A 25,775-nucleotide genomic window follows, 5' to 3' on the forward strand; every position below is an offset into this window, starting at 1 on the left:
TTATTGTTTTCAATAATTTGAAAATTAATTCGAGAATTAACTTGAATGTGCAGCAATTTGTACAAATAGAGAGTATGCAGGCCTACTATATTTGTTGTAGCCATTAAATAAGAGCATTTAGTTTCATATTTGTTCAAATATTATAAAGTTATTTTTTCCATCTATGTTGATTATGAAAAGTGAACACCATGATAGGATGCATTGGGAGACATGGAGTCGGTCAGACATGATTTTGTTAATGGGTCAGACATGATTAAACTTAATTTTCTTCATGAAGTTTTGTAGAAAGCCTTTATTTAAAGTGAATTTCGTTTTGTATAAATTGTATCTTAATTTTAATACATTTTTCATCAACCAATTTCCTGGATTTAATAAAGCAAATTAAGCAGACAATATAAATCATGACATGGAGGCGCCCGCGCGGTCAATTGCATTGCACGTGAACAGGAGCGCAAACTCAGCCATGAGAAATATAGCTATCTAAAGAAAGCTTTAAATGTCTTTAAACGAAACCATTCAAAATGAAAAGAAATAGGCTACTCTGATTATGTAATCCAAGATGTGCATTTCCCTCTAGGCTATAGGTGGGTTCACTACGGAGATGGCGATCGTCAACTTCATCTTTGCAGCGACACTGACAGAAAAGACTAGTTTATTAATAAAAATCAATGCATGCGTGTCACCGGATTTACAAATGCACATCTTGCTTGTTGCACGCACACTCGGCACACATAGTATGTCGAAATAAGGAGATATTGTTTTGAAATAACATTATTAATAATAGTAAATCTTTAATAATATTTGATTTATTAAAAGTATTTAATAAGTCTAGCACCCCCTCAACACATGTTAAAAAATTATTTGGCGCCGCCCCTGGTTATAACGGCCCACATTTTAAAAATGGTTGGGTCTAAATCGGGCTCGGGCTCATAATTACAGTTAATGTGTCGGCAATATGTTACTTTGCCAGGGCCCCGTGCAATGTGTCACTTGGCGAGGGCCCCGTTCCTGTCCAGTGACGCAAGATCGGCGGCGTTTGAGGGGCCCCTAATTGGCACGGGGCCCTGGGGCGGCCGCACCCATGCACCCACGCTATCTCCGCTACAGCATATACCAAAATATCATAGTATAATCTGATTATCTTGCCATCGTTGCACTTGCATATTTGGTACTGTATCAGTTGGTTTAGATTCTCCATAAAGGCTATTGTAAATGGCTGGTCACTGTTTTGTAGTTTTGGTGTTTTTAATGTCCTCTTAGAATATTCAGTATGATTTAAGGCCCATTCACACCAAGAACAATAACTATAACAATAACGTAACAATATATTAGCGTCCACACTGTTGCAGTTCTGTCGTCTGTCACTTTAAATGCTTGAGCTCTTTAAAGCAGGATGTATTCTGATTGGCTGTCAATGTCAGCTGAAAAAAAAAATAGTTCTGAAAGTGATTCCAGCCATATTGTTTCTCAGCACCGTTGTCATTATACTTGTGTGTGGACTCTACTATTATTTTATATTTAGAACAATTTTTAGAACTATATCTTTATCATTATAGTTATCATCTTGGTTTGAACAGGCCTTTAGGGAGTATAACCCAAAGATTTCAGCAGCACTGGTCTTATGATGATATGAATGCTGTGAGCTGATGCCAGCACTGCTGTTATGTATCCAGTCTGTGAGAGACAAGAGTTAATTTTAGGCCGGGATGTGTGGAGAGCAGGGGTTGGTCCTGTCAGCGCAGAGAGAGTGATAAGAACCCTTTAGGAATCATCTGACCCTGCTGAAATATTCAGGCTCCTGCCTTTGCGTCTCTTTTTTCCATCTACACACACACTCTCTCACTGGGAAAATGCATGCTTGTTTTTCAGAGGTCTGGGGTATTAGTGAGAGCTTCATCTGCCAATTGTCTCATAGGTCTTATATATAGTCTATATATTACTACTAAAAAATAAATAAATATATATATATATATATTATTATTTTTATATTAATATATTATATTATATATTTCTTTTTTGCTAAGTAAATTTGTCTTGAATAGATCATTTTATTTTTGTTTATTTTAGAATTGTATATTTTATTTTATATTATATATAACAATATATAAATGAAAATTTATTTGAATAATTAATACAATCTGGTTTTAGGTCAATTGTCATGCAGGTGGTCTTTCATTAGTTATATATATATATATATATATATATATATATATATATATATATATATATATATATATATATTGTATATCAATATATATATATATATATATATATATATATATATATATATATATATATATATATATATATATATACTGTATATAAATATATAATATATAGACACACACACACACATATAGATATATAGTGTGTGTGTGTGTGTGTGTGTGTGTGTGTGTGTGTGTCTATATATATATATTCTATTTTTTACCTCTAATTAAATTAAATTTGTCCTGAAACAAGTACAATCATAAGTAACTTTTTTCAATCTTTTTGAAAATTGAAAATGAATATGAATTAATTTAAGCTTAAACCCAGATTTAATTAAATATAGTAATATAGTACAGAAATAATTTTAAATTAAACTACAAAGTTTTCATCATTGTGCCATTTTCAACTTCTAACATGTAACCAAACATCTGGATAACATCTAGATAATGTTTGAGGAATGTCTCAGCGCTGTCATTGTGCCAGTGAATTCCTCACCCTCATTCAGGCCTTATCTGGGAATACTGTTCATCCCTGGATCAGAGGATGCAAAGAGTCACGGCCATGTTTGCACATCATTTCCTGTCAAAACATGGGCATATCCTTATTAGGAAAGAGTCTGACTGGCTGTTCACGTGTCTTTTCTGTTGTGGCGATCTCAGAACATTTCTCACTGACACAGAAACATGCATCTCTGACCTCTGAGAACTTAAAGGAACAGTTTTGTGTTAATTTTGCCATCAATACCTCACTCACATGTCAGTCCAAACCTGTATGGCCTTCAAAAAGGACCCTAAAAGTGGTGATTGGTTGTTCAGTTTAGCGAATGAGGTAAGCAGGCGCTGCTTTGTTTACATTTGTATCTGCAGTCCAAGTTTCGGTTTCCCTTTTTAAATGGTGAATAGAGACTTGCTACCTGCTAATATAGACAGTTATTTCCTTGCATGCACACACAGAACGCACATACTAGTTGACAGTCGCCTTCAGTCCTTTTGGTGTGTTGAAGCACAGCTTTTTGGCTGAGACGCAGCTAGTTCTTTTATGTCGGCTTGGTGAGACTGACTGGAAAAGTTAATCTGGCTTGACTCCAGAAGTACAAGGTGACCTACAGTAGAAAACTGCTCCATTCTTAGATGTCCAGTGACTTGGCATCGTCCGCTCTCACATGAAAGCTTATTAAATCAGGCAAATGGAACAGGAAAGCTTTTCCAGCACTGACACCATATAAGAGCAGGTCAGTGCTTGGTTGTGGACACAATCACTCTTGAGAACGGGCTTGATGTCTGCTGCCTACACAAGCAGCCTGTGCCAACTGAAACAGAACCGCGTAAGTGAATGATTTGGACCACTCTACATACTGGGCGGCAATCCACACACACGAGAGATATAACTCACAGTGAGTTTGATGTTAGCGTGTTGCTAAGCTACATGGGTTGGCCAGAGTTCCAAACTGAAGAACTGGCTCCCTTTCAGTTCATGAGTGTGAAATAGAATTAGCCACACTCCACAGGAACACTCTCAGAAAAAAGGTACAAAGCTGTCACTGAGGCAGTACCCTAAGGTACAAAAGCAAAAAGGTACATCTTTGCACTTTAAGTGTACATATCAGTAACTTTTTGATTTTGTACCTTAGGGTAATGCCTCAGAGACAGCTTTGTACCTTTTTTTTTCTGTGAGTAAAGTTGAATTGGAATGATAGGGAGGAGAAGTTACTGAATGGATACTGGAAAATAAAAATGATCTTCCCCAAAAGTCCACTAAAGTTACAATATAATGAAATATGTAAAGTAAAAGCAAATTTCCATACTGTAGGTTGACATGCCTACACCATTCAAGTAAAACGCGTCTGTGTTACACGTCACCACGTAGGCTCACTATTGGCCGAAGCTGGTCATGTGTGTGATGCGTCTGACGTGCAACACAGACGCGCTGCGCAAAAACACTACGTGAACCAACTAGAGGCCCAGAGAGAAGGAAATGAATAGTGGAATAAAGTCGTTATTTTTGTTTGTTTTTGCGCACAAAAAGTATTCTCATCACTTGATATACTTAAGATTGAGCCACTGGAGTCACTTGGACTATATTAACGATCTCTTTAATAACTTTTCTGGGCCAGCAAGTTTCGGCCACCTAGCAGCCTATGGAGGAGTGAGACAGCGCTCAGATTTAATCAAAAATATCTTAATTTGTGTTCCGAAGATGAACGAAGGTCTTACGTGGTTGGAACAACATGAGGGTGAGTAATTACTGACAGAATTTTCATTTTTGGGTGAACTAACCCTTTAAAATAAGGTTTTGTCAGGCCAACAAAAGTACAAAGTTTGTCTTGATAATATTTTAATTCTACTTCCATGCATTCAAATTTGAAATTTGAAAACATTTATCTCAATTCCATTGACAAATTTTTCATTGAGCCCATTTGCAAAGCATTCTTTGCTTCCTTAGGATTTGGCAAAAATGAATCCGATTAGGCAGCATAATGTTGCCAGCTATACATTTTGGGACAGCCTTAAAATGCTGTCTAGGTAGGTGTAATGGAGACCAGCTAGTAAAGAGCTGTGTAAGTAAACCTCACTCCCCTGGCCTCAAGAGGCGCACTAGTGACTGACGCTAGAAGCTGCGGTCTTTAGGGTCCTTGTTAACGCGTCCGCCTATGTTAGTGATGCTGATTCGAATCCCACTTGGCGTGGTGCGAGTAGGACCAGTCACATAGGCAGCTCACTAGGTTTAAGAACAGATCTGCTGTCTGTAGTGGGTGCACAAGAGATGCAGCTTTTAAAAAGCTGACTGCATTTTTGTCCTAAAAACCAACACCATGTTCTTTTCAGTGTCCTGTTGACCCTGGGACTTTGAAGACGTCAAAGCACAGGGGATTTTGAAGGAATTAGCTTCTCCCCTCTCACCAAAGGTACTTTTTAGGCCCAAAATGAGCGTCTTTAGAAGTGCTTAGCAGAACCCTAAGTGCCCCTGACAAGGAACGACAGCGGAGAGTTTGGAAAATGAGAGGTGATTACTCAAAGCCCATCTAATTCTGCTTACGCAAGTATCTCTTGGCATCAAGCCTGGCAGTGTGACTTTACCCACTATTAGGGTGATTAATTTGGTGCCTTTAGTGCACTGACAGAGAATGATTTGTTTATGATGGTACAGGAAGAAGGGGGTGATCAGATGTTGATGGCTATTATCACCAGGGACATGAATTCATTAACTAAAGTGATTGTCACTGAGATTGTTTTTCTTCCTTGAAAGGAAGACCCTTAATGACCTAGATATTGGATTTCACCAGGGTATTATTTTTTAGAGTTCCAGATTTGCTTTGTTACAGGGCAAGATACAGATTTGCTCTGTTATTTTCTGCATCTATTTTAAGGAAAGGTCAGCTTACAGTACAGCCAGAGTAGAGGAAACATTTACAGTACCAATAAATAATGCAGGAACACCTTCAGAGCTTAATGAAGTTTCATTACTTTAAAAAAATGGTGTGTGTGTACACACACACATACATGATCCATCAGAAATCAACAATATGCTAATCTATCTATAAATCTATCTATCTATCTATCTATCTATCTATCTATCTATCTATCTATCTATCTATCTATCTATCTATCTATCTATCTATCTATCTATCTATCTATCTATCTATCTGTCTGTCTGTCTGTCTGTCTGTCTGTCCGTCCGTCCGTCCGTCCGTCCGTCCGTCCGTCCGTCCGCCACATAAAAAATTTACTTATTTTCTGCACAAATCTATGTATTACTCTTTAAACCGTAGGCTGCACTACTAATGAACCAATAGAAATAAGACTTCACCTTGCATGAAACAGGAATGTTCTCCCACAGTGCTGAATTAATTTCAGTTTGGCAGAGTATTCGGAAAGGTTCAATCCTATTTTATGGTCCCCTGACTTTGTTTTTCACCTTAATGTGATTTTATTAAAATCAACTGACTCTAAATCAAAGGAAGTCAGAGACCACATGAAATTAGAAGATTTCATTTGAACAAAGAGAAGTTGCCTCACTAGACAGTGATGTGTATGAAAGTATATTGAATATTCATGAGTGGGCGTGGTTTACCGCAGTTTGGCCAATCACCAGCAATTCCTAACCAAGCATGGGTCGGTTTCATTGAACAGTGTCACTGTTACACATGCTGTTTTTTTAAGGCTTGCATTCACACACACACACATACACATGCTGGCGTACACACTGCCACACTTGACAGTCTGCTGCTGGCCGACCACTGATTCAGAACAGACAGAAACAAGTCTGTCAGAGAGAAAGGAGCAAGAAAAAGAAGTTGAAGAACTCTGAAGTAAGGACTTTGAAGAGCATGAAATAATCATTGAAGAGCACCTGTCACTGGCACAAAGATTGGGTGATAGTGATCCAAGGCCCGGAGGTAACTGAAGAGATCCAGCACTGTCTATACGGCATGACCTATTGCACTGTCCACAGTCTCTCCACACGTCCTCGCCATCCATGAAACGATTTAGCAGCCTGAGAGGGATCAAAAAGCGCAAGGACCAAGAGGGGCGGACAGGGAGACGGCAGTCAGAGCCCCACGGCCTCCTGGGAACCAGTAAGATGGCAGTTAAGACTTATTTTGCTGCATTGTTTTAATTATTTAGTAACATGCAATTACATGTGAGTAGCTATTTTTTGTAAATAAAAATATTCAAATGGGCCTAAAACAAGAAAAATGTTCATATTGTGAAATACAAGGTTGCAATTACCTTTTTATATAGGTGGAAATGGGCTTCCATAGACTTTCCATCATATTCCATATTCACATTAATGGGCTTCCGACTTCCAACCATATTACAATTTTTTTTTTTTTTTTGCTTTCTGTATTTTATGTTTAACATGTTCATAGTTGATATGATGAACTACACCTGTGTGAACTTGAGGAGAACTTAATTATGTTCACTAAAAGTCACCACTAAAAAATTAATTGCAGAAAGGGATGAGAAAATTTCATTTGTTTGCATAAGACGCTTTCCCCCAGTTTCACAGACAAGGCTTAAGCCTATAGTCCCAGACTAAAATGCAAAGCAACTTGTACTGACAGATCTTAAAATATGTCACTGCCATTGTTTTGTCTCCAGATGCACATCAGTAATGTTTTTTTTTTTCTAAGGCACATTTTAAAAAGCTACTTAAATGGCCTAAATGAACTAATCTAAGCCCTGTCTGTGAAACCAGGCCTTAGTTTTACATTTTTGAATGCAATTACATTTAGACATTTTTAGGTGTCTAAGGCATTTCAAATCTTCTTTCTTTTTGACAAGTGAAAAGTGAAACGTCTGTATATGAAAATACTCCATGTCTTCTGAAAAACCTTGTACATTTCTTGAACTTTCAGTCTTATATTTGCCGATGCACTCAGATCTCAGACTTTGAAGAGTCTCATTTCCCTTGTGTGTTGATGGATTTGTACAATAAGAGTGCAAGCAGAACCCTTTACTTGTGAATTTCAAGACCAGAAGCCTCTAGAACTCATTTCTCAGTGCGATATGTCAATTAAACCTCTTGCAATATGATTACCAGATCCGCTAGACTTTCTCATGTTAATGTATTTTGTAATGCTTCCAAATAGGTGATTTTGTTCGGAATGTGCCAAGTTCCAACAATTAAGCATGTCTGCAATGTGGATCAACAAAACCATTAAAGCTGTTTAGATTTGTGTGACTTTTCTAAATCGGATGTTCTTTCTTCTTCGGGTTTAATGATTATGAAGGGCTAATCCTGTGATATTAATAATGGGAGTTGTTATTTATAGTCTGCTGAGGGTGAGTTTCAGTGGGACTCATTAAAATCTAAAAGTGACATGGTGCTGGGAGGAAATATCAAGGGCTAAGAGAGGTTTGCAGACGCAAATTTAGGTCTCACAAACAAAACATACTCATTAAATGACATTTTATTCTTTGTTTTCATGTCACAGATCAGTTCTATGGAAGCCTATTTCATCCTCTGGGGGGAAAAAAGGTAATTGTGAGATTAAAATAAGAAACTAACCCTCGGCCTCACAGACACGTCTCAAGCCTTTAGTCCCAGACTAAAGTATGTATGTTTGAACTGTTTTAAATGAAAGCAATTTGCACTGGAATATCTTATAATTTGTCAGTGCCATTGTTTTGTCTCAAGATGCACAGCAATGTTTTTTTCTATGGCACATTTATAAAAGCTAAGGCCTAATCCTGGCTTAATATAGTCACACAGGGAGGTTTGGTGACATATAATGTTGAAATGACATTTTTATAGGCGAAATTGGATTCTTTTCATCATAATCATTTGGTGTCATTTTGGTAATTTGTGTGTGACCTTGTTTACTTTCTGTATTTTATGTGAGCATGGCATGCATTATCTTTAAAACCATCTCTGCTTTAGAGGAAATAATTAAGGGATGTCAAAATGACTAAATGTTTGGCCACCTACATTTAATTACACCTAATTATAGACTTAATGAAATTGTGTTGTTACCCGCTACCTGAGGAAGGCTGGTGTTGGTGGGTGGTATGACCACATTCTTAAAAACAGTATAAATAGTTTTATACAAATATAGCTACTATTGTACGAGTCGGTTGACACATCTGTACTGTCTCACAATATATGCTACCATTTCAAGTTTAAAGAAAGATTGTTTTTTTTTTTTAAAGAAAGTAGGCTATACTTTGTATCCGAGTGTATCCACTACAACCAGCCATTAACCAACAGATCACGTTTCACTCGGTATAACAGTCAGTGGATGGAAAAACGATTAACAGAAAGAAAAGGGAGAGAGCAAGAGGAGGGGAAATAGAGTGGATCATACTTGAGCAGTGATATTGAAAAGCTGACAGACTGATGGATGATAGAGACACAGATTAGCAGTTAGCGGCGGAAAACGTCAGAACAAAGTGCAAATACCAGTTGGAGAATGTCCCTCACTGATCTGAGACCTGTTACACGCCCATTCTTTTTTCTCCTTTCGATGCCCACAATAAAATAAACATGTTTAAAAAGGGTGAAAAAAATACATTTACACATCACATTTGACAGACAGTTACAGAGCAACAATATGGGGCAGATGTATTACTGGGGCAGTACAATTTTTATTTTATTTTATTTTATAGAAATGAATACTTTTAATGCATTAAATGGATCAAAAGTGACAGTAAAGATACAAAAGATTTATATTTCAAATAATTCATCTATTCATAAAAAAATCCTGAAAATATCACAACAAAAATATTAGTCCACTCAACTGTTTTCAACATTAATAAAATTAAGAAATGTTTCTTGAGCAGCAAATCAGCATCTCAGAATGATTTCTGAAGGATCATGTGACACTGAATACTGGAGTAAAGATGCTGAAAATTCAGCTTTGACATCACATGAATAAATGACATATGAAAATTGAATATATTTTATTATATTTAATACATTGTTATTGAAAACAAAAACTATAATATTTCACAGTATTACTCTTTTGGGATTGTTTTATCAAATAAAAGTGAGCATAAGAGACTTCTTTCACAAACATCTTATCGACCCCAAACTGTTGAACATTTGGAATAAATGAGTGCATAATTCTGTTTGTTTGGGTTAACTTAGCACAGCAACCCCCTAGTAATGACATAGCAACCACACAGCAACATGGTAAATACAATCAGAACCCCTGTAACACCCTGGAAACCACATTTTATTTAGAGAATGTCTTTCATTTATTTATTTTTCTTTTAACTGACTGGCATTGCAATGAGGGTTACAGTGCAAAAAAAAAACAAAAAAAAAACACCTGTCTCTTGGACTAACAGAGTCCTAGTGAGTGTGATGAAGGAACTGTGAATCGCTTCTGCACTCTTTAAATTGCAGCTTCTGGACTAGAATACAAATATAAAGACTAGCCTCTAAAAATAAACCTTGGATCAGATCAGAGTCTTGCTTCTTTAAAAACGGTCGTGTGCTGAAAATGAGAGCATCGAGCGCTAACTCTCACGTGTTGTGAATTGTCACACACACCGCATGAGAAAATGCAATCCTATTGGTCAGTTTAATGGGTTTTGACAGGCGTCACTATGACATGTAGATGGTGCCTGCTGGGAGAACAGCCTGGACTTTGTGACACATGGATGAGTGTCACCAGGCAGAGAGACAATCCAGACAGTTTTAAACAGCTATAAATGAGTTTATTATGTGCATTCATTCTTATTTATTTCATTAATGATTAAAATCTAAATGCATTAATAAAAATGTATAAATACAAAACAAATTCAAATTAAAACAATTTTTTTTGTGTGTAAAATGCATTCTAATCAAATAATAACAAGTGATATTGATTCTAGTACAAATGAAAGAGAAAATCTAAATATGCATTTAATTATACATTTTCTTGCAATATTCTGAGAAAAAGCCAGATGTCAAGAAAAAATAATAACGCAGCACTACAAGAAAAAAAGCTTGATGGCTTGTAATTCAGCTGTCCCAGTTTTTACCATATGCAGTTCTGTATAAATATCTTTAGGGGGCGCTGACCCGCTTACTGCAGCCTCAATTAATTTATCCAGAACTGCCCTTGGAAATTTGATAAGATCCACATCTCTGTCTGTATAATGTCTTTAAGACAACTTTTTTTTTACGCAGCTATTTTTACCTTTAGAGAATGTGCTTGTTCTCATGCATGTCTAATGATATCTTCACAATCTTTATCCACATGTGAACTTAACTGAAAATGCATAGCACTATGAAACCTTTTATCTAGTTATATGACATTAGAAGCACATCAGTACCAAAAAGCACATAATGCATGCGTTTACTCAGCTAGCATAGTGCATGTAAAAGACTGGCAGGCAGAAAAGGCAAATGGAGAGGTCAGTGCTGGTTGATTTGACTAAGCTCAGGCCAATGTGAAGTGTGTAGTTGGTGTTGTATTACAGTACTGTGTGAATTAACAAACTTACATTAAAGGTGCTGTATGTAATTTTTTGACTGTACTAAAGCACCAACAAACTAGGATGCACTGATATGAAAATTTTGACCGATAACCGATAATCTTTATATTTAAAAGCCGATAACCGATATATCGGCTGATAAATCTAAATCCAAATTTTTATATCATTTTTGAGGGCCTGATTACAAAAACAAAAGTCTTACCATGTCCCAAGCACACAATTATAATGTTCTCATTACAATTGTATGTAATGAGAACATACTTTTTCAAAGTGACTCCAATAATATTTCGCAATTCAAGCAATTCGAAAACATCATGGTGAACTGCATATCTGAAGTGTCTCAGCTGAAGGAAATAATCCATTATTTATCGGCTTTAATGTATTTGCCAAATGTTCTTACCGGGCCAATAACGATACCATTAAAAAGATATTTAGTAAACATACTAAGTTCACACTTTCACACAAAACAATGCTACAACCAGTTATTGTACTTTGAAATGTGCGTTCCGTGTCGGAATGTCTGTTTTTGTTTTGGTCTGTGTGGTCCCGCCCACTGTCAGTTTACCCAATAGTATTTCGACACCAGGGGCGTGTCTAGAGGGGGGGGGGGGGGCACGGGGTGGCACCGGCCCCCCCTGGAATATGATTGGCCCCCCCTGGTGCCCCCCCAACATCATTGGGCTAGATTTACTGTCAACATGACAATGCCCAACGCCATTGGATCAGAGCGCTGTCAATCACTGCTTGATTTGCGATTCGCAAAGCAGAATCTCTGGTCCGCGTTTTTCAAACAGGAGTCAGGAGAGAGACACCTCGACATGTCACTGTTTATGGTATGCACACTCAATTACAGTATATTATATTGTTAATTTCGTTGACGAAAAATGTTCGCCATTATTTTCGTCAACGACATTTTTCACAGACGAACACGAGACGATAACTATATCAAAAACAGTTTTAAATGACGACAACTATGACGAAAATGTATTGACATTTTCGTCAATACATTTATTAATTCGTTGACGAAAATGTATTGACATTTTCGTCAACGAATGTATTCGAATAATACATACATGTATTCGAATAAATACATTTATTTATTCGTTGACGATAATGTATTGACATTTTCGTCAACGAATAAAAAATAGACTAAAATGTTAGGGAGGGACGATTGGGGAAGAGATCCAGTCAGAACTGATTTGCGTTTGTGGTAGATGCGCACATTTGAATTGTAACGTGCTGATCTACCCAGCGGCACACGAGTTGGAATGCGCTTGATGCTGCATGTCTCACAAATCGTTAAAAAATGTAAACGTCTGGGAGAAAGAGAAGGGCAGACATATGGACAGATCTGAATAAGAGTGACGACGCGAAAGAGAGCTTTATTCGGTATGTTTTTCTGTGCGAACACACACACACGCGACCCGAAGAGTGCAGCCCTGCATAACGTTAGACAGCTAAGCGCGCTGCGCGCAAAGGACTGAATTGAGCTCTCTTTCGCGTCTGAATGGACAAATACACACATGTCCGTTTTTGAGAGTATTCACGTAAACACAGTCGGTTATGTCTTTACACGTACAGTTGTGAGAATATCGGATGTGCATTAGCAGTGCAATTGGATCTGCACACTCGGTCTTAAAGTGACAGTGCGTAATAAACCTAATGCCTTCTGTACACTTAATATTGTTCAAACAAAATAAAAAGAGAAAAGCATTCACTGCTCTTTAATAATAGCTTTAATAAAGATTAATTATATTTAATTCATACAAATAAATATATCTGCTTGAAAGAATAAACAATGATGTATGTAAGACTGCATAATCATTAATTGAAAAAAAAAGACTGTTCTACTTTAGGAGAAGTTTTTCCAGTTGAATTTTTTTATTTCCCATGGGCCCCCCCTCACTGGTTCTTGGTCCCCCCTGTGCCCCCCCATTTATAAAATCCTGGAATCGCCCCTGTTCGACACCCCGGGTTGCCATTTGGCGGATAACACAGTGTATTGTAGCCAGCAAACAAACTGGGTTAAAGATAGCAGATTCTACCGGACCTTCTAAGCCTCGGCATCCATCTAAAAAGCTCCATCAACTTGGCTGGTCGCCTTCCATTGTCATTTGCGCTCATCCCTGTTGCGTGTCTTCAGTCTGGCGAGGAGAAACAACTCTTGGACTTTGGACTGCAGTACCCATTTCAACCACTAGCTGTCAAAATTACATACTGCACCTTTAAAATAATGTCAAGTGCAGTTTTAGATTTGTGTTTGGAATATTGGTTTACCTGTCATGGCTCACTTGATTAAGCTTTTGCCCGTGAGCGGGGTTATAAGTGTGCAACGCTGGGTTAACATATCTGACCATGGGTCAAGGGTCATCGGTCACGGAGAATGAATGTTGTTAACCTCTGTCTGCAGGGCAAACATCAAAGAAGTTCATGAGGACAGCGGAGGAAGGGCAGACAGCAGTGTGCGTGTTGGATTGTGCTATCTTTACAGAGTGAAGTTTACAGAGTCAAATTCTACAGTCAAAACAAAATCAAAATGGACAGTGTTTACTTTCTTAATACACAAATGATTCATCAGTGCACATTATTCCAAAGAATTTTTTTTTTTTTTTTAAATAGGCCATTTTATGAGGAAAGACCTTTGGTGTCTTTGTATCTAAACGTTTCTCCCAACATCTGCATGGAATCGTACCTTTTTCTTCATATTATCTTTATCTGTGGACTCAAAGCATAATGTCATATTTGATAAGATGAAACATAAACATGTTTTGTAGGATGATAAATGCTTGAGATTCATGCTAAATAAGCTAATAGACAGACATTTCTCAAAATGAATTTCTTTCCTCAGCCATTAAATCGGCCTCAGAGGCTTTAAATGTGATTCACAGTCTTGGTCATTTATGAAAAGCGCATGTCAGCTTAATGATGCAATGGAGACAACGCTTCTAAAATGAGCGATTACGTTTGAGATAAATCACCTTGGTATTTATCAGCTTAAAATGTTTTGAATTGAACATAACAAGGTTTTGGATATCTTACATAACCCAATATCAAGGATGCATGAAGCCTTTGGACTAAGCCTGTCTCCTAGCCTTATTTTGATTTGATTATTATCCATAATTATATTAAAATGATTTGATAGCAATATGGCTTCATAAATATGCCAATTGTCTTGCTCATGAGGACAGTTTAATTTAATTAGCACTGTAAGTATGGCCTTTGGGTGTGTTCTGTTCGGCTAGGAACCGTGTGGAACTACGTTGGCTGTTGCAACACCCATCATTCACATCCAGCACACTTTCTGCTGCAGTGATCATGTGACTCATGTGGTCCTGATGGTAAATGATCTCTGTGATTTGTGCAGAAAACGGGAATATAAAATCCATGTGGATGCATTTGGGTTGGGTGAGGGGCTATTGCTATCCTGATGACATCATCGCGGAGCCCTTCTTTTTCAGCTCACTTTTCGTTCCCCCACCCCTTCTGTCTATTTCCTATTATGTGCTGTGTTTACTGGGCTGATGCCTGACTGCTATAAAATAAGCTCTTTACTCATTCAACAGCATTGGGCATGCCCATGTGGTCTCGACTGAGGGAAGATAATGGCTTGGTGCAGTGACTTGAGGTAGTCAGGATGGCTTGTTAATCGTTTCTCATTGCACATCTATAATGGATTCCTTGATCGTTCTTTCACGCTTGATAAATGCTTATCTTTTTTTCCAAATATGCTCATCAATCAACTTCACTTGGCATTTTTGCACCCACAATCCAGATAGATAGATAGATAGATAAATGGACAGATGGACAGTTAGATGTAATTTTGGCTGTTCTCTGGTGGGAAATATATTCTTACCCCATTGGCTTTGCTGGTGGCATCTTGGACTCTGCAGGCAGTGCTACATTTCACTCTCTTATCAACTCATCAAAGCAGAAACTCAATAAGTTTCCCCTACACACCACTCTGTGAGAACAAGCTTCTTTTTTTAAGGCCCTGCAACCGAATCCAGCCATGGGAGAGGATGGCATGCAGAACTGGGTCACATTCAAACAACAGGGAGCTGAAGCAATCACAAAAATGCTATTAGAGGGTCCACAATGAGATTGACTTGATCATTTAACAGCCAATGAACGTGCAGCATGTATCCCAAACAGACATGCCAATTACAAACACTTGACAAATTTGACAAGTGTGTCATGTTTAGGAACTTGCCATGTTGGAATGATTGTGTAGCCTCAGTGATCGAATAAACACATCCAGACTCGCTACATTGGTGTTGTTTATTTCGGTCATTTCTTTGAAAAGCATTTTCTGTGATCTGAATGCAGTATGGAGCGCAGAGCCTGGAGGAATCACAGCATGAAATCTACAACAGCAGATGAAGTGTAAAATGAGGTGATAAAACTCTGCTCTCCACGCTGCCTGCGGTCTTAGCCCCTTCTATTCCGCAGGCACGGGATCAGAATTTACGACAGGTACAGCCTAACCTTTAAGTGACTGGTGGATCTAAATCATCCTAGGGAATGGGATACAGTGAAACACTGTAGCAGAGTACACAGTATCAGCCATAATAGCTTAAAGGTGCAGTGTGTAATTTCTTGATATTATAGCAACATCAAATTGAATTCCAACATTGATAGATAGATAGATAGATAGATAGATAGATAGATAGATAGATAGATAGATAGATAGATAGATAGATAGATAGATAGGTAGATAGATAGATAGATAGATAGACGAATGGATAGATATCTGATGTGACTTATCTTCTCTCTGTTCGTACAGCCTCTGGGATCTCCTCATCACCCACCACTCCAACACAATTGACCAAGCAGAGTTCTGCGTTTCTTCTGGAAGTCAGTCGGAATGACACCGTGCAGCGTTCCTCGTCCTCCCCCCTCGACACTGGACAGCACCACAGCCCGCCTACTGCAAAACCACTGCACAGTCCGTGCTCAGCACATTTATCTACCTCACGTGCGGTGAGTGATCTGACATGGATGCTGAGCAATTTTCAGCATCATTCATTTTATGAATGTGGAGTGATTCATGTTAAGTGATCATGGATATAGATGCTTTAATTACCAAATACAAGCACAAATCACATTGAAGACAAAGACTAACACTGACAGCCTGGCAGAAATAATTAATATACTTTCAGACAAACCGTGTGCAAATTCATAAGTCAACACCACTCTGAAAAACTGCAGTGAACCAAAGACAGTCTCAAAAAGGTGGTTTGAAATCGCTGGTGTTTCTGACGTCACAAACTACCTTGTAACCAATCAGGTCAACGTGTGATCATCAACAAGCTGATCACTGAGCTGGTGCGAGTGAGTGGAGGCGGGGCTAATTTGCATATTCATAGAACCGCGTATTTTTAATGAGGCAAGGGTGTAGAGTTATTTTAGCTATTTTAAGGCATGAAGAATTTTGGTCAATGAAAAAACGTTTAAATATGTAATTTTGGGGATCAAGGATGAGTTTTAAGGGATCAATTATTGACTGCAGGGGGACTTTAAGAATTGTGTTTTTGTACAAGAAAAGGGTCAGCTCTTGCTCTTTGAGAGTGGTAAATAAAACCTATAAAACCTGAAGAATCTTTAATGTCATTAGACATTACATTTATTATTTAAAAAATGGTCAAATACCTTGACTAAAAATGATAATTATATTATTATAATATATACTATACTATATATATACATCAACAATTGTAAATCTGCAAGATTCCTTACAGCAGGTTTCACAACTCGCCAGTTCTAATCTGATTTTTACGACTCAACCCACTGACCGTTTATCAGGTTCTCAAGCCAAAATCAATACAGCAGTCACCATCTGCAGTGCTGTTGTCCTTGCCTCCTGCCCGCTAATCTAAGCAGAGGTCTAAGGGTGCACTCCACAGATGTTTAATCAACTGTATCTTTACTCTTTCTCTCACACTTTGGGCCTCATTCGCTTACCGTACATACATGTGTATCAGTGTGTAAAACCTTCCCATTATTTTGAATTCCCCAGATTTGTGAACTAACATTTTTTCTCATGGCTGTTATGTGTTTGTTTACTTTTTTTTTAGGCCTATATTTATGGGGAGATTGTTTTTCTCACAAGGGCTCAAGTTTTATTCAGACTTGCCACACCCACTGATTCATCTGGCAGGAATTTGGGCACAGTTCATTTTAATTACCCTCCATGCCAGATGTTGCTCTGGGAAAGGCCAAATCCAGTTGTGTGAAATATCTAGTAGCCTAATGGAGCTGGACCCCTTCTATAGGTTTATAGCGTGTATGTTAAATTGGTTCCATTCTAGATCTAAGAGGGCCGTTAAGGGGACAGAGAGATGGAAAAAGACACAAGCGGTCAAGAAAGATGTGGCACAAGTTGTGCTGCACTAAAGACATTATTTGCATGGACAATCGTTCTGTGCATTGCAGATAGTGAATTTGGACACAAAGATGTGCAAATACATTTTAAACAAGATTAAGAGAATTTAATCTTTAAAGATCACTCAAAAAATACCATAAGCACAATAAAGGGGGGGACCTGCTTTATAATGCCACTAATAAGATAGCATTTTTATTCAGTGAGATAACATTTTCATTCCATGTACAAACACATCACACTTTTATAATAAATAAGTAAATGAGTCATCTTAAATAAGACTGAAGGTTCCTTTTCATGCCCATTAGAAGGGGAATTCCCAAATATGATTACTTCCAAGTAGAGGAAAACTTAGCAGTTTTTAAATGAATATATTTTAAAATGTTTCTTTAATACAAATGATAATTTACTTCCCTTCCTAATACTGTGTCGGGCCATTGATACCTTTGTTGTCTATTATGTGTAGCCTATACTTACAGATTTCCTGCAGGTTTAAACAAGGTTTCGTTTATGGACAAATCAATGTTATTGAACAAATCTTATTTTAGGGAATCCTTCTATTTAAATCGGGCTGTAGTGGAGAATTTCATTGGTTGAACATACTTAACGAATACACATCCTTTACTAAACAAATCAGTGTTTTTGAGACCTTTGGCATAAACTTATGATTTCACTTTTCTAACTTTAGTTAGTGTGTAATGTTGCTGTTTGAGGATAAACAACATCTGCAAAGTTACAACGCTCAAAGTTCAAAGCAAAGGGAGATATTTTATTTTAAAGAAATTGCTTTTTAAGGACTACAAACGGATGGTAGTAGGGACTAACTTACATAGACCTAACATTCCTCAAACCCTAAAATTGACATATTTTGCTCACCCTATAAAAATATCTGTGGGGTATTTTGAGCTAAAACTTCACATACACACTCTAGAGATATCAGAGATTTATTTTACATCTTGTGAAAGGGGTATTATATTTTATATAATATAATTTAATTAACCTGCAGAAAGTGTCACTGTATGAATCAGTGAATGAATCTTTTTAGTGAACAGATTCGAAAGAGTCAATTCTCTGGGATGAATCAAAATCCCAACCCACCACCACCAGCCAGTTTGGACAGCCTGGCTCCACTCGCTTTTATCTTCGCACATTGTCTACTGCAAATAACACAAGAAATAAGTAAGCGGAATAGCCACACTCCTTGTCAGACCGTTTGCGCCTCGCGACTGCAGCAAACTGGAACAGTCCATTTATAAAAAGCCGGAGGGGGAGGGTCTGTCATCACTGACTTCACATTGGATGTACATGTACGGGTGCACAATCTGCAAACACCGACTGTCCCTACAAGGACCGATGGACCCGAAAGCATGAGCACTTAGTACAGTTCAGTTTGCGTTGCTTCCGTTTATTGTCCACTGTATCTTTATTAAACTCTGACAGCCAACTTCCGATCTCAGCGGTCTCCTCACCGTCTGTCTGCCGGTGTGTGTGTGTGTGTGTGTGTGTGTGTGTATGTGTGTGGACGGACGGCGCGACGGGAGGGCAGCCTGAGATCTCCTCGACTGGTCTTGACTCTTGTCACTCTGTCTCCAGGTCCACGGTTTATCTGAAGACATGCTGGAGAAACTCGATCTCGAGGATGAAGGTAAGCCTCTTTAGGAATATATGTCGTGATAGTTGCGACCTTCCTTCGTTTTCTGAACCGGCTGGCTCAGCAGCTTCGATGTCTTGACATTCTTATCATATTCTTTGCTGATTTATTTATTCCTCGCATTTAGAGTGATAGTCTATTTTAATCTCGTTCATAATCTAACCCGTGTATAATCACGCGATGCTGATTTTCCTCTCGTCACCTGGTCATGGTCATGATCAGTGGCATGGCCTTTTTATACAATGTATCGATTTCAAATCCAGCTGCTTGGTAGGAATCACTGGAGATCCCAGTAATGTATCGGGATCCCCATTCGTCATTTCTAACCTGTTGGGTGTAGATGCGTCAGATGATGCTATTGGCTGGAGACGCCTCACCCACGCCATGGAGTCCCTCAGGGGAGAGGGTAATGTCCAAATATTTGTATTCCTTTTTCGGTTACAGATATTGAGCACTTAAACAATGAGACTGACTGGGTTTCCCCACAAATAGTCTTTAATTATACACAACCTGTTTTGATATATTTTAAAATGTAATTTTTCCCTGTGATGCAAAACTGAATTTTCAGCATCATTAAGTGTCACACGATCCTTCAGAAATCATTCTAATATGCTGATTTACTGCTGAAGAAACGTTTCTTATGTTAAAAACAGTTGTGCTGCTTGTTGTTCTCATGGAAACTGTGATACTTTTTTCAGAATTGAATATATCAATTCATTTTGGTGCTGCTCAGTCATTTAAAGCATTTATGAAGAAAATTTTCATTAATGTGATTTAATTTTTTTAAGAAGCTTATGGCTGCAGTTTTATTAAGTAATCAGTCCCATAATCATAACTTGACTTAACAAGGAATGCTGTGCGGAGGCTATGAACCAGCCCTGAAGCTGTTTTCAGAGCGGACATTTTCCTGTGAAGTGCTTTTGCCTCCGGCAAGGTTTTCCCAGCAATATGAGGCGAGCATACCACACTGATCTGGCATTGGCAGTGCAAGTCGTCCCATTATTTACAAAGGCTTTTGCTGCTGTTCTGTTCTTTTCGACCCTACCTTTGAGGGGAATCAGACGGACACCTTCCAGAAGAACAGGTCGTGCAGGCTTCAGATCTGCACTCTCATGCTGAGGTTGAGGGTTTTCCCCAAAGCACCACCGGTGACAGTGAAGTCCTCTAAACCTTCTCCCACAATTCACATATCTATCTCTGTATTCTAAAACCCTGGGCCCAGGCTGGTGTTTTTAGATTAGTTTTGAGATGAGTTTGTGTTGGTGTGCACTATCCTGTACTAGGGCACTGACTTTAAAAAAAAGTGAAATTATTCACAAAAAGAACAGACTGCATTTTAAGGTATTATTCCAGTTCTCAACTTGTTCATGATTCAGATCGAATCAGTTCAACTAACTTACTCAGTAAACTGGTCTCTATTTTTCACACAAGCCAGTGTTATTTTAGTATTGTTTGTACTATTTATTCATATTTTGAATTAGCTTTTATACTTTCAGTTTATTTTTATGTGCTTATGTTATTTTCGTTAGAACTTTATTTGAATATTTCTTTTTAGCTTCTTTTTATTTAATTTTTAGTACTTTAGCTTAAACTTATTTATTTTAGTCAGTTGCCAAAGCAGCATTTCTATTCAGCATTTTTTCATTTAAGTTGTGCGTATAATATTTAATTGTATTTTATTTCAGCTTTATTTCAAAAACCGAAAATGATTTCAGTTTCAAAAAAACAATTTAATACTTATAGTGCACGACTCGTGGGATTGTCATCACTAGGGTTGCAAAATTCTGGGAATTTTCAAAGATGGAAACTTTCCATGGGAATTAATGGGAATTTAAGGGAATTAACAGGAATTTATGGGAATAAACGGGAATAAACTGGGAATTTTCAAAGTTGAAGGTTGGCTCTTCATAGGGAACTTAAATATAGTTGAGGAAAGTATATTTTAGCATAATCTTGACTAAAACAAACAGATGCCATTCAAATACACTTGAATATCCATGCCATTCCTCAATCACATGCACATAGCACACTGCTTACTGGATGGGTATTGAGACCACACCCCCTACTGCCACTGTGCACGCCTCCATCACATGTACAGAAGCCCAAAGCACAAGACTAAGGAGGCACACATTTGAGCCTGTGGACTAAACAAAGTGAAGTAAGTTTTGATGATATTATGGGGAAATATATTGATTAAATGTTTAAATTGCAAATATCACATACAAATGTATTCATCTAGTAGATAGCAAGCTGATAGGTTAGATGCTAAATAAGCTAGCATAACTTTATTTACCACATAAGTAGGGCTGGGCGGTATGACGGTATATATCGTTACCGCGGAAGAAAATGTCCAGCGTAACAGATTTTTTTATTCCGTGTATACCGCGACATGTAAATAAGTAGGCGTGGTTAACTCGCGTGCAGCGTGCGCGAGACTGAGACACTGATATTTGTCAAAGAAACATGAAGAAAGACCAAGAGGATCCACAAAAGGAATTACGTTTTCAAAATGAACGTGATATTTTCGGGGGGGAAGGCGCAGAAGTCAACTAGAGCAGTGCAGCACACTGAAAGTTTAGAGAGACGCACATGCTCGCAACGGGGCTTACTTGACAACAAGTTCATATATCAATATTCTAACGAATAGAAATAACCTTAAATAATGTATCTATCCGTCTCTTATGTGTACAGTTACTTTCAGAGAGGACGCGCAAGCGGTTGCCGTGGTAATGAATATTTCCAAAATTCCCCAGCTTAACTTCCCATGGAAATTTACCGGAAACTTTCCGGAAATTTACCGGAAATTTTCTGCCCCTTTGCAACCCTAGTCATCACTAAAGCAGTTTTCTTGTACCTTGGAATTTTTTTCTGATTTTGAAATAATATTTGCTTCAAATCAAAGTTTGTAATGTTATGATTCACCTCGTACCTTGGTTCATGGCTTATAACGTTTTAACAAAGACTTTAAAAAAAAAATCTATATGGTAGAAATTAATGGAAAAAAATACATCAGGAACCAACGCTGCTGAAAAAGAACACTCTTTTGCTCAATAAAAGAGCGATTTTTGAGTGAACCAATCCTTTAAAATCATATTTTAAAACTCTGCTGTGCAGGCTAATGTAATATAATAAATAATAACTTCGAATTTGCAGCCTATGCACAGGGCAGTGTGCTTTTTGAAGTATTAATAGCATGTGCTAGTTTTTGAAGCGCCTTCATTAAATGATTTCTTGAAGGCATTGGTTTGGAGTATGCGGTTCTGGAGCGTTCCAGCATGCCCTGGCGTGTTGCTCGAATAGCATGTGAAAACTAGAATGTTTTCAACAAACAAAAGATTCATTCTGCAGTAATTCAGTTCTTTGAATAGCCACGGTGGACATCGGCCAAAGTGTCATGCCCCTGGTTGTGTTAGATCCAAACACAGACTTTCTGACTAGCTTTTCTTTTGTTATTTGTTTGGGCTTATTTGTGGATAATACCTTTTTTTTGGTAGCTATAAATGATGATTATCACAAATCCCGCTCTAAAATGGGTGTATTGTTGTTCTCCTAATGAATTATGAAGGAAAATAATGACTGTTTTCAAAAATGCAACCCCATTTGCTATTGGTCTGGCAAATAGTGTGTGTGCAACAGTCGGGTCCGATTTATTTCAAAATCCCATTCATTTTGTCCATAATGGAATTGATTTTTAATGATAACTACAGACCTACTGTGACTGAGTTACGTGTTAATCGATGGTATATATTTCTAATGAAGCCGTCAGCTCACATTATTTGAACTTAAATAATCGTGTTTAACAGTGGAATTCCTTGTGAAAAACTACATTACCCATGATTCTGCTAATTAAAAAAAAAAAAAAAAACACCCTCCAGTTACCGTGAAGCACTGCTAAACGTAATCAATATACGCACAAATAAATGATCTGTATTTAAATAATTAACTTTTTTAAATCTTTAAAAGTTTAAAACTTTTTAAAATAATTTTTATTTTGATTGCCATTTGCAATGCTTCATGGGATTGTAGTTATTTCCCTCATTAAAGCTGTTAAGTAAAGTCTTGTGCTATTGTCTAAATCTCAAATTCTTTTGCTTCACATCAAAGTTTAATATTGTAATTCACCTCATAACAGGTTGGTTTGGTTCATGGATTCTAACTCTTTAACAAAGACGTTTTAAAAATGCAAAATACTTCCAGAACCAAGGCCGCTGAAAAAGTGGGCGGGCATTGTTGCACCCCAAACTCCCTTAATTGGTTGAGCCTGTTGCCATCTCAGATTGGCCTGGATGCGCAAATTAAAAAAAAAAAAAAAAATTTTTTAAACGCCACAGTCAGTTTTTGTTTTTCACTCTTTGCAGGGTTGTCTTTTTATGTACACTCCATGTTTTCATAGCATATCAAAATAAGCATATAAGTATCAAAAAGTACACTTTCTCTCAGCTGCAAGCTTTTCTGCCTTTATTTTTTAAATCCACTCAGTAAAGAGCAGCAGCAGCTGGACTGTCCTATTTTAAACTGTTTCCATGAGCTAATGCTAGCTTCTTTGACAATAGCCAGTAGTGTTAAACTGCGCTGAGCTGAAGCGATGGTGAGAAATACTTTAAACCTTTTATTAACCTCACTACACTGAGTGTGTCAACACTCATTGCACTGTGTGCTTTTTGTGGCCCAACATAGTGAAAGAACTGCTGAGGTCGATCACTTACTGAAAACACACCGTAGCTGAGGATCAGATGTTAACTTTCTCAAAGCAGTGGTTAAAAACAGATTCTAGGTGGAAACTGTCAATCAAGTGTTTACGAACACAAAGCTGCAGACGTTAATGTTAATAAGAGCTGCTTTCTCCAAATGTTTGTTGAAACGTCCTGAGAAATCCTAGACTGCACCTACAGTCTTGACAAGAAAGCTTTCACTTCAGTGTTGTTTTTAGTCTAGACAACTGCTGAAGAATCAGTTCAGTGTCTAAGAATACTACTGTAAGAATTACCATGGCAACTGGAGATATTAGGCTGGATGCTGCTGAAAGGAACAACAAGAGAGACATCAGAGTCCACAGTTCGGTGGGTTCATGTCACCCATTTGTGTCATGCCCGCCAGATCTACTCGCCTTTTGTGTGTGTGTGTGTGTGTGTGTGTTTGGCGTCCATTGTAATTAGCACAGTTTTTACTTTCTTTTCGGCATAAGCTTTTCCGAGCCAGTACATCTAGCTTGGGTTGTTTAGCAAAGTGTATAGTGTAAATGCAGTTATTGGATATGGATCACTTTTAAAAGAACATGGTCATAAAAAAATGGATATGTGACCCTGGATCACAAAAGCAGTCACAAGTCGCGCGGGTATATTTGTGGCAATAGCCAACAATACATTGTATGGGTCAAAATTATCGATTTTTCTTTTATGCCAAAAATCATTAGGATATTAAGTAAAGATCATGTTCCATGAAGATATTTAGTACATTTCCTAGCGTAAATATATAAAACATTTATTTCTGTGAGTGAATGCAGAACAATCGCAAACATAAATGGACTTTAAAGGCGATTTTCTCAATGTTTCGATTTTTTTTGCACCCTCAGATTCCAGATTTTCATAGTTGTATCTCGGCCAAATATTGTCCCCTCCTATCCTAACAAACCACACATCAATGGAAAGCTTATTTATTCAGCTTTCAGCTGATGCATGCATCTCAATTTAAAAAATTGACCCATGTGACTGGTTTTGTGGTCCAGGGTCACATATAGTCAACAAATCAGAATTGGGCATCAAGAACTTGCAGCCAGACGATAACACTTTGAATGTGCGATATGTGTGTAGGAATGTGTAGGAAAATGTTGTTTAATTTTATTCATTTTATCACAACGGCTATTTTCATCCATATTTTCTCTTTGTACACTAAGGAATATTGATATTTCTAGGCTTGTGCAGCTTAATAATTGATTTAAATAATAAAAGACATTTTTATTATGAATGCATCAGTTCTTCAGCCTTTTAGTGCTTAACAACAACTAATTGACATGTACTTACATCTCACTTTGCTCTCTGAGTGACTGTGTTTTCGTTTATTGGTGTCTTTACAGCTGTTGAACAATCCGAGAGCGACATTTACATGCGTTTTATGAAGTTACATAAGTGCTACGACATCGTCCCCACCAGCTCCAAGCTAGTGGTCTTTGACACAACGCTGCAGGTAAGTGCTCTAGAATCTAGATGTTTCTGTTACAGATGAGAAATCTGTCAGACATGCAAAAAATATGCATTTCTCAAAGTCAGTTAATGAAAAAAGTACAAAATAATCTTCACCATTTTTTCCCCTCGTCTCACTATTCTTATTAAAACACATTCTCATTAGAATCACGTCAAATAATTCTTTAGTCATTTGTTTAGATTGAATCAGGGAAATGATTTTGTTTGATTTTTGTCTGCTCAACGATTATTCCTTAATTTGTTTTGTCATAATTAAAGGTGAAGCGCATAATTTTCAAAAATAATGCCAATATTAGTCTTCAAGTGATCTTCAAGGCATCACAATATTATAATGTACAGTATGAAAATGTATTCATTTTGGATTTTGCTACATATTATCTTTAACAGTTTTATTACATTTATTAATG

General features: G+C 37.5%; 1 protein-coding gene across 8 annotated transcripts in view; it reads left to right on the forward strand.

Annotated features, from left to right (window-relative positions):
* The window catches only part of prkag2a (protein kinase, AMP-activated, gamma 2 non-catalytic subunit a), a 66,011-nt gene that overhangs the window by 21,799 nt on the left and 18,437 nt on the right, over positions 1 to 25,775 (forward strand). For 4 of the 8 annotated variants that reach the window (XR_013820157.1, XM_079862944.1, XM_079862946.1 and 1 more), the window contains exons 4-6: positions 15,922 to 16,118; positions 19,111 to 19,162; positions 25,242 to 25,351. Coding sequence is in view for 5 of the 8 variants with exons in the window: in XM_079862944.1 (XP_079719070.1) it covers positions 15,922 to 16,118; positions 19,111 to 19,162; positions 25,242 to 25,351 (359 nt within the window). In the remaining 3 variants the exon portion in view is untranslated. Of the gene's footprint in view, positions 1 to 5,945; positions 6,788 to 15,921; positions 16,119 to 18,779; positions 18,901 to 19,110; positions 19,163 to 25,241; positions 25,352 to 25,775 lie in introns of those variants that run through there. The other 4 variants (XM_079862947.1, XR_013820158.1, XM_079862948.1 and 1 more) reach the window with 4 other exon arrangements.

This window comes from Squalius cephalus (assembly GCF_949319135.1).
Source record: "Squalius cephalus genome assembly, chromosome: 25".
NCBI classification, from domain to species: domain Eukaryota; kingdom Metazoa; phylum Chordata; class Actinopteri; order Cypriniformes; family Leuciscidae; genus Squalius; species Squalius cephalus.